This window comes from Nuphar pumila, chromosome 16, assembly GCF_984573655.1.
Source record: "Nuphar pumila chromosome 16, dmNupPumi1.hap1.1, whole genome shotgun sequence".
In the NCBI taxonomy this organism is placed as follows: domain Eukaryota; kingdom Viridiplantae; phylum Streptophyta; class Magnoliopsida; order Nymphaeales; family Nymphaeaceae; genus Nuphar; species Nuphar pumila.
The window spans coordinates 83,130,655-83,146,421 of record NC_143264.1 but is presented as its reverse complement, the minus strand read 5'-3'; the positions used below and the strand labels follow the sequence as shown (position 1 = coordinate 83,146,421).

General features: G+C 37.0%; 1 protein-coding gene across 1 annotated transcript in view; it reads right to left on the bottom strand.

The window, feature by feature from the left end:
* The window catches only part of LOC149813876 (solanesyl-diphosphate synthase 1, mitochondrial-like), a 36,755-nt gene that overhangs the window by 18,654 nt on the left and 2,334 nt on the right, over window positions 1-15,767 (bottom strand). The window contains exons 2-3 of the mRNA XM_089992508.1: window positions 10,471-10,563; window positions 10,215-10,295 (exon numbers count right to left, since the gene is read on the bottom strand). Of these exons, the coding sequence (XP_089848634.1) occupies window positions 10,215-10,295; window positions 10,471-10,563 (174 nt within the window). The remainder of the gene's footprint in view (window positions 1-10,214; window positions 10,296-10,470; window positions 10,564-15,767) is intronic.

Sequence of the window (15,767 nt, the reverse complement as noted above, 5' to 3'; positions counted from 1 at the left end):
ATGAGTTGTCTGGTAGGGGTCGGAACCACCAAGGTTTGGCTTAGGAAGGTGCGGACTGCTGGGACTCGGGTTGGTGTGCATTCAGTTGCTTGGGCTTTGGGCAGCAGACTAAGCTCCAATGTGAGTGCATACGACCTACTAGAGGTCTGCCCACCAAAAGAAGAAGTGAGAGGTATGAGCCCTTGAAAGAGAGATGGGGTGAGATTTAGATAGATAGAGAGAGAGAGAGAGGGAAATTCAGATTTTATTCAACAATTCATCCTCAACAAGGGGGAATATAAAACCTACTATAGTTCAAGGAGAGCCTCATAAGTACATTTCACAAGTTCTAAAAAATATTAAAAATAGACTAAGTTTGGTAAAACCTTCTTGGACACTAAATTTGACTAGGCTATTTTTGGAGCCATGGACACCAAAAATAGTCAAGCCTCTTTCCTATTCTAGGCCCCTTCCTCACCATTCTTAGCATTCTCCACTTTTAGGATCTCCAGAAATAGCCTAGGCTTAGTTTAGCCTTTTCTTCTTTTAGGCAATCCAGAATTAGCCTAGGTCAAAAATAGAGGAAGATGCCCCATGTGTGCGCCCCACCAAGCCCACTGCCAAATATAAGGGAGGACGCCCCTTGTGTGGGCCCTGCCAAGCTCAGTTACCCTAGCCAACTGGGTTTTTGAATCCGGATCAACCTGATATGTATCATAGATTTGCCTAGCCCACTAGGCAAAAAAAATCTAACATACTGCTTCTAGAGGTTGTAAATGAACTCCCAAGTTGGCGCACCTCTTTTTATTAATTTGCATATTGTTTTTAAGCCCATTGCATCACACGGTACTCATGTGCCTTTCCATCACACAAGCAGTCTATTCAAGTGAGCTTGATGCTCACCAGACCGATGGTGTACTCCACAACAATCTCCACCATGATTGAAGACAATTAATTGATCAGCTCCAAATACCATAGATTGTTTTCTAAAATTCTTTCTAACCGAGCTCCGATTTTCTATCTCCGAATAAGCAGAAGACAGGGCCTCTACAGGAGAATAAGCAGAAGACAGGGCCTCTAGAGGAGGATCAGGCTCCGTTAAGCACATTTCAATCTCCAAAGGACAAGGAAACTTATGATAAGGTTCTTGTTACGACAATGATACTTCAAGTACAAGGTTTTGATGATGAACAATTGAATCAACTGCATTTCAGCTAAGGCAATAAAGAAAGATGACAAGCATTGAAGAATTTGATGAAAAATCTTTGAAGACTAGTGTGCAAATATAAAAGTCATTAAAAGTCTTAGATTCTTATAAGAGCCTTACTTAGAGTGCATATTTCGTTTGCATTTCACCTAAAAATTCTTTAGAAAAACTTTTCTAAAAGAACCCTTCATGAAAATCTTTTTAGAAAACTCTTTATTTAATTTTTCGTGTTTATTAGTCAACCAATAGACTCACCAGTCGACTAATCCTTTCGCGCCAAATTTTCAAAACAAAATGTCATTTTTGTCAAATTAGTCGACCGAAGGTTTTATCAGTCCACCTTTCAGAATGTATATTTTCTGAAAATTTAGCAGCAGTCGACTAATGATATTATCAGTCGACCGGACAGAACATGTATTTTCAGAAAAATTTAGCAGCAATCGACTGAAAGGTTTTTCAGTCTACTGATGATATTATCAATCGACTAATTTTTTTTCTAGTCGACTAAGTTTCAAAACTTCAGATTTTCAAATGGCTTGATAAACACATTAATCGACCGACGATAACTGTCAGTCTACTAATAGTTAATTATCAGTCGACTAACTACTGTTTCAGTCGACTAATTTTGTCGTTTTTCCTGAAACTTTTAAAAGGCGTGTCTTTTCATTTTTCAAACATTTTGATCGTTCAAAATGGACTGTTTTGACACTCTTTCATACCCTCAACGTATTGAATCTTTCAACTATAAATATGAGTGCATTCCACACTAAAAAACAATCAAATCCAATCGAATTACATTGAATTACTCTTTGCTTTTCACTCATATTCATTCTCTCACTCACTTGATATTTTTTACTTCAGTTTTTCACTCAAATTCCTTTGAGAGACAATGAATTCGTGAGTAGAGTATTTCAACAACCTCAAAAGCCAATTGCATCTCATTTGCATTCATAAGAAGGGCTCGTAGGTTGTTTTGTAAGTTGTTACTTATTTCAATTTTTTGTAAAAGGAAGAACTCCTTGGTTTAAAGGAGTTGTTTGCTTTCAGTAGGTGTGTTACTGAAAGTGGGACCGGATTTGGTCTGTATGATCTTGTAGTTACACAAGGTTGATAGTGGAAATCTCAAGCTGGTTTTGCTTGGGAACTGGATGTAAGTCGGGAAAGACCGAACCAGGATAAATTATTGTGTTCTTTGTGTGATTGCTTTGTGAATTTCAAAATCCGTCAAAATTTTGAATACGATATTTAAAAGCATTATTCGCCCCCCCTCTAGTGCTCGTTGCCTCGATCCTACTGCACTTTCAGTTCCAAATCAGATGGCATAATAGGAGGCTTCAACATTTCGGGATGATACTCAGAAACTAATGCAACTCTAAAACCAGGCAGACTACCATCTTCTTTCATACCCAGTGGTTTCCCTATATCAGACTTGAAGACTCACTGGATCAGACTTGAAGGCCCATCAATTTCTTCGTAACGAGTCTCTTCAACATCAAATTCAAAAGCATATATATAAAGCTTTATCTTGTATATCCAGTTCGCTATGCTTAGACATCTGCAACCCTTTTCTTTCACAAAAATCGGGAGCAGGCCTAAACGGATCATAACCCAAACCATGTAGGTCCTGCTTAGCATGCAGCAGAAAAATGGGAACCATCTCTAAAGCATGTCTGCTAGAATTGATAAGCTTTTCTACTCCACTTTTGGAGCAGACTCAGTTTCCTTAATGAACTTCGTCACATCGATGGGGTCGCTTATGAGCTTCTTCCCTAGCATTGGCGATGGTGATGTTGGGGAAGGAATCATCGGCAGTGGCTAAGCTGATGGTGGGATATTAGACTCACGTGAGCCATCGTGCAAGGTTTGGGGGCTCCAAAAACCATTACCGCAGGTGGCATGCGGTGGTGTTATGCGCACACTGTGAGACTGCACCTTAACGGCATACAAACTCCACTCGCAGATGTCATCACCATGGTCAGCGGATCAGAGTTGCTATTATGCAGCTTGGACGCTCCCTTGGAGTTGCTGCAACAAGTTCGATATTTGTTGGAAGCTAGTCTCAAGACCGATCATGCAGTTTCCAACACCATCGAACTTCGTGTTGATCTTTTTGGCGACTTTGTTGATGAATTTGGGATTCATCTGTGGTGATTGATTTAGGTGGCATGGGGTTCGATCTGATACCAATTGAGGGTTCGAAAATGAGAAAGGGGTAGACTCTGTTTCGTCAAGTCAAGGTCAAAGAGGGCTAACTCGAGTGGACAGGGTATTAGGTTCTGATAGGTTTGGAGAGAAAAATCATAACTCCCAAACGGTGCAGTAGAAAAATCCCAAATTTTGAGGATAATTCTAGACACCCTAAACCTAAGTCACATGGACTCTTCTTAAGGGTCATCGCACCTACGTCAACGCGGGTGCAGTCAAACTTCCTTGTGTGTAGTCAATTGTATCCAGGGTTATAAGTGTCCAAAAATAAACTCAGTCAACTATGACCAAGTCCATTTCGATCCAAAAAACAATTTTAAATGTTTCAGTGGGGTTAGGGCACATGACCGAGTCCATTTCTGGACAAAAAAATTAAAATGTGTTTTAGGGGGGGGGGGGGGGGGTAAAGCAAATTTGTGTAACCCCCACCCCCCCTCCTCTTATAGACCCTTCCTATGCGCCTCCCATCCCCACTCTTCCTCCTCCTCCTCCTCCTCTTACCTACGACAGCGGCCTCCTCCTCCTCTTACCTACGAGAGCGGTGGTCTCCTCATCCTATGGTAGCAACGACGATAGGTAAGCTTTAGTAACTTCCTCCTCCCATATTCTTCCTTCTCTTCCTCCCTCCACCACCTCCTTCTCTCTTTCTTCTACTCCTCTTTCTCTCCTTTCTTCTCCTCCTCCCCTCATTGCCGCAAGGGCCGAACCTAAGGTTGGGTACGGCTCCTAGGTTTAGTAGAACCTAAACACAAACTTGAGTTTGTCTCTGTTGAACCCAGCCCTGATATGGGTTCAACAAAACTGATCCCAAGCTTGTTGGGTTTAGCTTTGTTGAACCTAAGCATGGGTTCGATAGAACCTGAACCCAGACCTGGGTTTAAAAGATCCGAACCTAGGGTTGTTGGGTTCGGCTTTGTTGAACCCAAGGTTGTTGGGTTTAGCTTTATTGAACCCAGGCTTGGATCTAGCTCTACTGAACCTAAACCTAAACCTGGGTTAGGCAGAACCTAAACCCAAGCCTAGGTTCGGTAAAACCTGAACCTAAATATGGGTTCTGCAGAAAAGAAACCCGAACCTCAGTTCAGAAGAACCGAACCCAAGTTTGCTGGGGTTCGAATCTGCTAAACCCAAGCCTGGGTCCGGCAAAATCTGAACCCAAATCTAGGTTCAGCAGAATCGAAACCCGGACCTAGGTTCAACAAAACCTGAACCCAGTGTGGGTTTAGCAAGAATGGAATCCAAGTTTGGGTTGGGTTCTATAATTCTATTCTTAATTTAGCCAGTTATTTTTATGAATTATATTTTAATAAAATGTTTTTTTAAGGACGAAAATAGCAGACAAAGGGAAAAGACTCGCGAACAAAGATAAAGGAATTGTGTTGGTGCTAGTGGTAGTGGTAGTGTTGATTTTCATTCTTGAGTTGTATCATATGATGATGGGATACTATGGGCACATGCGAAGAAAGTTGGAAAAGCTGAAGAGAGTGATGAAAATATCATATATCAGAGCGAGCAACCTTTGTGAAGTAAGTTTTGTTGGGTCTTACACAAGAGTTAAGGCTCATTTGTTGAAGATATTAGGACATGGGATTTCTAGATGTAAAAGAGTCAATGCGGAAACAATACAAAAAAATATAAAATGAATATGAGAAGAATAAGACCATGATTGAATCTTGTGCAATCAATGTACTCATTTCAAGCTATCAAGAAGATGCTCAAAAAAAAGAAAAGAAAATTTGTTGTATGAGGTAGAGGAACAATACAAGCATCATTCATTACAAGCATGCTTGTATTTTTTCAATACAAGCATCATTCATTACTTTTTTTTAGTTTACTTCCCTTTAATGCTGCTAGAAATCCTTATTGGAAGTATTTTGTTACTTCTCTAGCAAATTGTAACTGGAGTGGCTATGTACCTCCAATTTAAAAAAAATACGAACAATAATTCTTGCAGAAAAGATGAAAAATGTTGAAAGGTTGCTAGAGATTAAGAAATTTTCATGAGAACAAAATGAAGTTTCCATTATTTCTGATGGGTGGACGAATATTCAAAGGCATCCACTAATTAATTTTATTGTTTCTTCGCTTAGTGGGCCAATATTCTTGAAAGCGGGTGATGTATTTGGAAAATAAAAAAATTTGAGTATTTGAAGGTGCGATTTATAGAAGTAATAAAAGAAGTGGGTGATGAGAAAGTAGTGCAAATCATCAGATCAAGATTTTAAAACCCGTCACTCGAGACTCGACTCGTTCTTTATTGACTCGTGACTCGGCGGGTCAACTCGGTGACTCGGACCGGGTTTTGTTAACTTTTGATTTTAAAAGAAAAACAATATATAAATTGTCATTTAAACATATAAAAGTTTGCAGAATGACTTAATATGGCATGCAAAAAGGAGATATGGACAAATATGTGCCCTGATATAATGATATTCATTTTATAACCTCTACATAAGGCACATCATGGAATATCAATGGAGTGGATAATCATTAAGTCCATTTCTTAGCCACATTCTGGAAATGTACTTTGAATAGCAAAGGAATAGGCAAGGAGGCAGTTCTAGTTTTCTATTTCTTTGCCATAATTGTAATCAACACGGCACTACATTTTTCCCACTTGCTAACGTTCCAAGAGACAGTATCACTATTGTCCAAATGTCTGTAAGAATATAAAAACAATTGCAAAGAGCTATAGAGGTTTGCTTGAATTTGATATCTATACAAGCACTTTGACTAATTCATGACTTGAATTAGAGGATGTGGTCACCATGAGTTCAGTGGCCAATCATATATGCCAGCTTGTTTTAAAAGTTTCAATTCCCTCTCTAGCAAATCCATAAATGGTAAAATAGGGATATATGTGCATATTGAAAGTTTACAGAATGCCCAATATCAACATAAATAAGCAATTTTCTCATGAAAACTATGCAGGAAATATATTAATAGCACAACTATAAAAAGACTATTAATATTTGAATTGGTACAATGCTTGTTCACATAACAAATGGATGATGAAACCTAAATGTGACTTTCTATAGGCACAATTGACCCTCCATATATAGTGAGAATCATTTCTTTAAAATATTTTGCTAGAATAAGTTGATAGCACCGGGTGAACAGTAGTTCCAACAGCGACGATTTTATTCTATGGATTTAAATGATTTTTTATCTTTAAATGATTTTTATTTTCTTTTTTATACAAAATCTAGGGGTAACCCTTGTTAAAATATATGTACTTATATATTTCGAAACTGTAATTTGAAACTCAAAAATCAAATTTCAAACATCCCAGAACTCGCTCGAGTCAAGCCCGAGTCTTGGCAAACTAAGTTTGCCTTGCCAGGTTGACTCGTTGGAGGGCCGAGCCGAGTCAACAAGTTGACTCGGCGAGTTTTAAAACTTTGCATTATACAATGCTCCAGTTTGTAGAAGTGCAGTATTGAGTTTAAAGAGTGAGTATCCTCACATTTTTTGGACTCCTTATTTAGCACATAGCTTGAATCTGACCCTCAAGAGCATCTGCAACCCAAAAAAGAAAGAAGATTCACTTGTGTATACTCTATGTTCATGGATTGAAGAATTGAAAAAAGATGTTAAAATATTAAAAATTTTGTTGTCAACCACCATTATGTTAATGTTATATTTAATAGCCATTCTGATATAAAATCGTTGAAGGTTGCTGAAACACGTTTTGCATTCATCATTGTGATGGTGAAAAAAATTAAGAAAGTTAATAATGCTTTGACTAACATTGGTAACTGATGATAAGTGAAGATTCTATTATGTTGATGATGTTGCCAAGGCCTAAGAAATTAATAATGCATTATTGATGATGAATTTTGGGATAGAGTCATGTATTTTCTTAAGTTTATGCAACCTATTTAGAAAATGCTAAGAGAAGTTGACAATGATGTGCTTATACTTCACAAAGTTTATGAAATGTGGAATAATATTATATGATTGAAAAAATTCAAATTGCAGTTTTCAAGCATGAGGAAAAAATCCTACACTGGATGATTTTGAATTTTTTAATTATATACATTCGATTTTAGTTAAAAGATAGGATAAGAGCAACACTCATTTACATTGCATGGCACATTCTCTCAATCTCAAATATTATGCAAAGTGATAGGAAGGTGATGTTGGCCGTGTCCCTTCAAATTTAAACCCAGAGTTATCAAGGCATAGGAATATGTTTATGGCAAGACTTTATCGAGAACCGCATATTATAAATCAAGCCACAAGAGAGTTTGAAAAAAACTCCTTTATGGACAAGCAATACTAGTAAGAGAAAAGGACGATATAGATTCTATCACATAGTAGTCAACATATGGATCAAAAATACCTTTGCATTGAGATTGCTATCTCAACCTACTACATCATGATGTTGTGAAAGAAATTGGATCAGATACGCCCAAATCCATAATATCAAGATAAACAAACTCACCAACAATCGTGCAAAAGCTTTAATCTTTGTTCATTCAAATATTTTATTACTTTCACGAACCAATGAAGAATACAGGTACTATTTTTTTAATTTTTCTCTTAGTTATTTGACTATTTCGTAGTTCCTTTATTTAAATATGCATGTATTTTACATTTTTAAATTTTAATTATAATGCAAACAAGAATCATCCAAATTTTGAGATGTAAACCCAGATGAGTGTGACTTGGAGGGGAAGCATGATTTAAACACCGCAAACATGGACTTAACTAAGTCTGATCTTCCTTCTTATAATGAAGAAGAAAATTATTAGGTTCATTACCTCATCATCATATAAATTGTGTAAGATATATTTTTGGTATGCAATTATGAATTGTTTGCTTCTTTTGTTAGTATAATTTGCTTATTTTCTGCTTGACTTGTTTGTCTTGTTTGATTGGTACGCAATCTGCCTTGTTTGACTTGTTTGATTGGTATGCAATCTGCTTGACTTGACTTGTACTTCGTAGTTAATTTCATTTATTGCATGAATGTATGCATGATGAATTGATGACATGATAATTATTATTTCATTAGTAATCCTAGCTTAAAATTGTTATAGTATATATATACCCTCCCGCACCCTCACACCCAAGCATCACTGCACCCACATCCGCACCAATGTGGCATAGCCCTAAACCAGGTTCTCACTAATTTTAAGGGTCAAAGGACTTCGGAACAAGGATATGATTTTTTGAAGTTGCAAGAAAACTGACTGGGTTTGGATCTGACATACCTAAATTATAAAATTGAGTTCTATGAGCTAGGAACTCAATAAATCTTGAAATTTGGGGGTTTAGTTCTAGACACATTGAAGATCACTAAGTCCAAAAACAAGACTCAGATCTCTCATGGTTTGAGTTGGGTAAATTTGAAGTCTGACAAAGTTTTCGGGTTTGATAGAAATAAGGTGGCTGAATTGAGTTTGGGTATGTTCAAACTTAGTTTTGGGATAAAGCAACAGACTTGGCTGACTTACTTGGGCCAGGGTGACTCAGGGGAGTCTTCTACAGAGGTTTGGTTGGATGGTAGGGGTCGGATCCACCAGGATTCAGCTCAAGAAGGTGCGGGCCGCCGAGACTCGGGTTGGTGCATGTTCAGTTGCTTGGACCATGGGCAGCAACCTAAGCTCCAATGTGAGTGCACACGACCTAATAGATGTCTGTCCACCAAAAGAATAAATAAGAGGGACGAACCCTTGAGAGAGATATATAAAGAGAGAGGGGGTGTCCCTTAGAGAGAGAGATTGAGACAGAAATTCAGATTTCATTCAACAATTCATTCTCAGCAAGGGGGAATACATGGCTTATTTATAGTTCAAGGAGACCCTCATAAGTACATTTCACAAGTTCTAGAAAATATTAAAAATAGACTAAGATTGGTAAATCCATCTTGGACTCCAAATTTGACTAGGTTATTTCTGGAGTCATAGCCTCCAGAAATAGCCAAGCCTCTTTCCTATTTTTGGCCCCTTCCTCACCATTCTTAGCATTCTCTACTTTTAGGATCTCCAGAAAAAACCTAGGCTTAGTTTAGCCTTTTCTTCTTTTAAGTTTTCCAGAATTAGCCTATGACAGAAACAGGGAAGGACGCCCCATGTGTGGGCCCCACCAAACACACTGCCAAAAATATGAGAGGACATCTCCTATGTAGGCCCCACCAAGCCCAGCTTCCCTAGCCAACTGGGTTTCTAGATCCGGGTCAATCTCATCTGTTTAAGAAGTTAAGTATAATACAAGAAAACAAAAAATTGCATCCTAAAACATTACCCCTCAAATATACATGAAATCCAATACCGTACATATCTAAAGATAGAACTTGTTGCATCATCAAAAGATTTTTTGGCAAAAACAGGTACTACCTTGAAATTCATAAAGCACAAGTGCTTAAACAACCTCCAAATAAAGGCGAAATGATCATAGGCTATGTGACAAGTATCACTGATATATTGAAAATCTTTCGGAAAACATGTGACATTTTAGGTCACTAATTTAAACAGCAAAATATCATGATGTTTTCAGAACATAGTGATGTTTTTCTCAAAATATAAATCCCATGATTTTATTGCAATATTTATGTTTCTATCAACTATGATTGAGATGACTTTATATATTTTCAGTTTTTATTTCTTTGTACATTTATTTTTTACACTACTTTGACAAAAACAGGGAATATGAAATTTGTCACTTTTTCATGAGAATTTGGCAGCCCTTATTTTTCCAGCCATATGATTATAGGTAACTAAGGAAATGACAAGCTTTCATAAAAAATACTTCTAGAATAGAAATCATGTATAGGAACAGAAATAAAAAGATAGAGAACGAAAAAGAAAATACATACCTCTGAAACTATCATTGAACGCAATTTATTAGCAAGAAGTGATAGTTCATCAGCAACAAGGGAGAAAGGATCCAATGTTTCCTGATAAATAAATTCGTACGTATCCATAGTAAATACATCACAAAGAACATAGATGACTACTATCAACAAGAACATTCTTGGTAGGCCGCTAAAAGAACTTCTACTTCCATGGCATCAGCTGAATGAAATGAATGTAAAGAGTAAATTTTTCCCAGGCCAGAATGAAGTGACAAACCTCAACCTTGGAGCTGCTGTCCTGATGAACCTGGTATCTGACATCATGAAAGGAGCGTGAGCCCCACAAATAAGTCTCTCTGCAGCCCAATGCCTACTGATTGATAGTAACAACAAGAACCACATTATTTATTCTCACCAATTGATGGTAACAATGACAATAGAATATTGGATAAAAGTACATTTCTTGTCCAACTTTATGCTATCTGGTAAATCAAATATCTCTACCATCAAAGCACATTAGACTACTAAAATTGAGGTTGGCTGATCTTTCAAGGCATTAATATATGCATCACCAACCTATCCCACACAAAGAACATGATTCTAAAGTAAAACTATCCATGAGCTTGAATGCTTTAATTTCAACTCATATATATATATAGGAGAGGCCGTAAGTCGAATGTGCCTAACGCGTCCGATTTGATGAAATCTGGGGCACTAGCGGCGGTCACGACCGCTGCTAATGCCCTGGACGGAAAAAACAGAATTAGCAGTGGTCGCGGCAGCCGCTAATTCCTTTTTGACGTTAAACAAAAACCATAGCCGCTGATCCGTGTGGGATCAGCAGCGGAGAAGTGTCCACTAACAATGGACAATGTATGTCCACTGAGCCTCTCTCTCTCTCTCTCTCTCTCTCTCTCTCTCTATATATATATATATATATATATTATTTACTTATTTATATATTAAAATCTAAACCTGATCGTGCCAAATGATTAGGAAAAGAAAAGGTTATAATGCATGTTAGGTTTAATGCACTCGATATACTGAAGTTTTAATAAAATACAATTCATGTATCATGGCACATCTTGAACTTATCACGATCTGCTAACTTATTTCTTAAAGTTGAACTGCTAAAAACAAGCATAAAAATCTCAGATAGGCATCTTAAAGGTGCCCTTCCAACTAATGGTGCCTAAGCCGTCACTTCATGTGTGATTCCCATATGAGCACGTTGTTGCTAGGTGTTCACAAACACTGGAGACTTTTATCCTATGCAGGTCCCAAGGCATTCCTTTTGCTTAAATGGATCCTAACAGTAAAGATGCTTAAAATAAACTACGCACCTATGTTAACTTTTAACTAATTGTAGACAGACACTAGAAGACCATTGATCACAAGAGAATAAATACGCATCATAAAGACGATAATCAGAAGTTGGGATAAAACAAGATATGGATTCAGATGAAAGAAAAATTATTATTAGGAGCTTAGTAGTTCAAAGCGCTAGGCAGTGCCTAGGCATTGGCCCTACTTAGGCTGCACCTAGTCAGATACCTAGGGTTGCCTAGAGACCCACAAAAGAATGTAATTATTTAAAATAGAAATATTAAAAAAATCATAAAAATAGAACAAAATTGAAAAACCTAAATGTTTCAAACTACACAACCAAAAATATAATTATAATGTATTAAACATTATAAAAAACAAATATAAAATACCAACCTTGATCCCCCCACCTAGGCATTCTTAGGCAGCAAGCTTGCGCCTAAGGCTGGATTTTAACTGCTAAGATTATGAGGCATATGATACATTATCTTTCCATTATTTACCAAAAATATTCTAGAAAAGGAAAAAAACACCACTCAAGCTATAGAGCAGTCTGGTACTCAGCTTGATTCAACTGTAATGAAATATGCGGAAAAGAAATGTATGTCCTACAATGGACATTCACACATAGAAATCAAAGAACAAGTCCAAAAGAGGACATACACAAAAGCCAATAATGGCTAGAAAGCATAAAATCTTATAAAGGCACAAAGAAGCTTGAAGAAGCCACTCTTACAAACGGGGAGACCCCACTTATTTATAGGCAAGAGAGGAGTGAGGGAGAGTTAGAGAAAAGAAAGAGAGAGGGACCATTGGGAGTCCCAACAAGGAGTCGTTGGGCTCCCAACGGTCACAATTGTGACCGTTGGGGGCCCAACGACTCTTTGTTGGGGCCCCCAATGGTTGTTCATTTAATGCACAAAAAGTACAAAAAAAAAGGAAAAAAAGAAATAAGAAAAAACAGAAAAAGAAGAAAAGAGAAAAAGTCTACAATGCCCCTATTGGGCGAGTTTACAGAACTACCCCTTATCGGGTAGTGTGTGATAAATATATATATATATATATATATATATATATATATATATATATATATATATATATATATATATATATTGATTACATATATTTTAACACCCTCCCTTAAGCTTTACGGGGATACAACCGAAAGCTTGTTGAGAAGAAACATGAAGTGAGGAGCAGCAAGAGCTTTGGTGAAGAAATCCGCCAACTGGTACTCGGATGTGACGTAGGGCAGTGCTATGGTTCCTTTTAGGTATTCATCTCGAACATAGTGGCAATCCATCTCTATATGTTTAGTACGCTCATGGAAGGTGTGATTGCTTGCAATATAGATAGCACTCTTGTTATCGCAACACATCTTCGAAGGAATTGAGATGACGATGCCCATATCACAGAGGAGACTTCTAAGCCACACAAGCTCCAAGGTTGTAGTGGTCATTGCACGATACTCCGCTTCTGTTGAGGATAATGATACTTTGTATTGCTTCTTGCATCTCCAAGAAATCATAAAGTCACCTAAGAAAACACAAAAACCAGTGGTTGAGACTCTATCATTGGGATTTCCTCCCCAATCAGCATCCGTATAAGCAATTAAATCAAGAGATGATGAAGAGAAAAGAAAAACTCCTTTAGTGATGGTGTTTTTAATATATCTGACAATCCTTAAGACTGCACTCATGTGCACAGTTGTAGGTGCATGTTGAAACTAACTGACGGAGTGAACTGCATGAGCAGAGTGATGGATAAGTATGTCAGAGACCCAACGAGTTGACGGTAGGAAGTAGGATTCTCGATAAGTGTCCTATCTTCCAGCCTTAGCTTTGCATTGATAACCTCAGGGGTTTCTGTCTTCTTATCATCCGAAATTTCAGACTTGGAACAAATGTCAGCGGCAAGTTTCATCTGAGAGGGAATATACCCTCGGGGAGAATATGCAACTTCAATACCTAGAAAATATCTTAAGAAACCAAGGTCAGACATGTCAAAATTTTCTTTTAAAATTTTCTTAATATCATGGATTCCTTGCTCATCACTTCCATTGATGATCATATCATCAACATATAGTAGTAGAATAACTACAAAGGACCCTACACTTTTCACAAACAACGCAGTGTCAGTATAACATGAACGAAAATTTAAGCTAGTCATTACATTGCTAAATCTGTCATGCCAAGCCTTTGGAGCTTGTTTTAACCCATATAGTGCCTTTTTTAGTTTAAGAATTTTATTTTCACCAATAGATACTCCTGGTGAAGGATCCATATAGACCGCTTCACTTAGTTCGCCATTAAGAAATGTGTTCTTAACATCCAATTGATAGATAGACCATTTTTTAACGGATGCAACCGCAATAAGAGTCCTAACACTAGTCATTCTAGCTACGGGAACGAAGGTTTCTTCATAGTCTATTTCGTACTCTTGAGCATATCCTTTGGCTACCAACCTAGCTTTATAACGTTCTAATGATCCATCACTTTTAGTTTTAATTTTGAAGACCCATCTACATCCAATAGACTTTTTTCCAGTGGGTAATGAAGTTATTTCCCAAGTTTTAGCTTTTTCAACGGCATTAAGTTCTAGTTTCATGGTTTCAACCCATTGAGGAATGTTTTTTGCTTCATTATAATGTGATGGTTCATGATAAGAGTGTAATGCAATTAGGCATGCCCTATATTTAGGTGTTAGAGACTCGTAGGAAACAAACCTATTAGGAGGATTGGAGATTTGGTTAGATCTCCTTAAAGAGGTTTCTTCTATGTTGGAATTTTGAGAATATTTTTCTAAAGCACTTATGGGAGCTTCTTGACCACGCCTAGCATAGGTTTGAATTGACCTATTCTCAAAATTATTACTTCTATTTTCAACATTACTAAAAGAAGTATCCTCTAAATCATTAGGAACTTCCTCTTCGTGAGGAGTCACATCTTCTTAAGAGAGAAGATCAAATAAGAAAGCATATTCGCTTTCATCAATATCTTTATTTTTCTCAAAGCCGTTCTCATTTTCTAAAAAGGTAACATCTTTGGATATATATAGTTTGTTGCTTTTGGGGTCGAAGCACCTAAAACCTTTTTATTTTCTCTGTATCCTAAGAACACACATTCGATAGCTTTTGGAGATAACTTATCTCTTTTATGTGTAAGGACAAAACACTTACACCCAAAAATTCTTAATCTATTAAAATCGGGTGTTCTTTCAAAGAGTTTTTCATATGGAGATATATTTTGTAGGGATGAGGATATCATTCTATTTATCAAATAAGTGGAAGTTAAGACGGCTTCGGCCCAATAATACTTTGGCATTTCTTTGGAAATGAGAAGAGTCCTAGTGGTTTCCAAAATGTGTCTATGCTTTCTTTCGGCTAGACCGTTTTGTTGGAGAGTCCTAGGACATGACCTTTGATGACAAATGTCATTGGTTTCCAAGTATTCTTGAAATTCATTTGATAGATATTCTCCACCAGAATCGGATCAAAGAATGGAGATATTACTTGAAAATTGATTTTTGACAATCATATGAAATTTTTTAAAGAAATTAAAAACTTCGGATTTTAGATTGAGAAAATAGATCCACACATATCGAGTGTAATCATCAATGAAAGTAACATAATATGAGTATCCTCATTTTGATATGACCGGAGAAGGACCCCAAACATCTGAATGGACTAATTCAAAGGGTCTTTTGGACACAAATGTTCTTTTTGGAAAAGGGGTGGATTTCATTTTTCCAAAAATACAACTCTTGCAAACAAAATGTTTCTCATTACAAAATTTCTTTCCAAAAGGAAAGGAGTACATTTTTTAGAAGCTTAGATGTCCAAGTCTTTAATGCTAAGTTTCAATATTTTTATCATGGACATGATTACAAAATGAGTTAGTGGGAAGTTTCAAATTGTTTCATGTAGTAGAGATCTCATCTCCTATGGCCTTGCCCAATCCGCTTCCTGGACTGGAGATCCTGTATAGAGCAATCCTTGGTTGAGAAGGAGATTTCACATCCATCATCACATATTTGAGAGACAGATAAAAGGTTTAAATTAAGTTGAGGTACTACCCTTACGTTTGGCACAAAAAAATCTTTTGAAAAGTCTAAAGTTCCAAAACTTTTAACTTGTACAGAGGTACCATCGGCGGTGGAAACAAAAGAATTTTTGGAGTTGCTACATACATTAGATAGTCCATTTTCAATAGGGGTCATATGAAAAGATGATCCAGAATCAAGAATCCA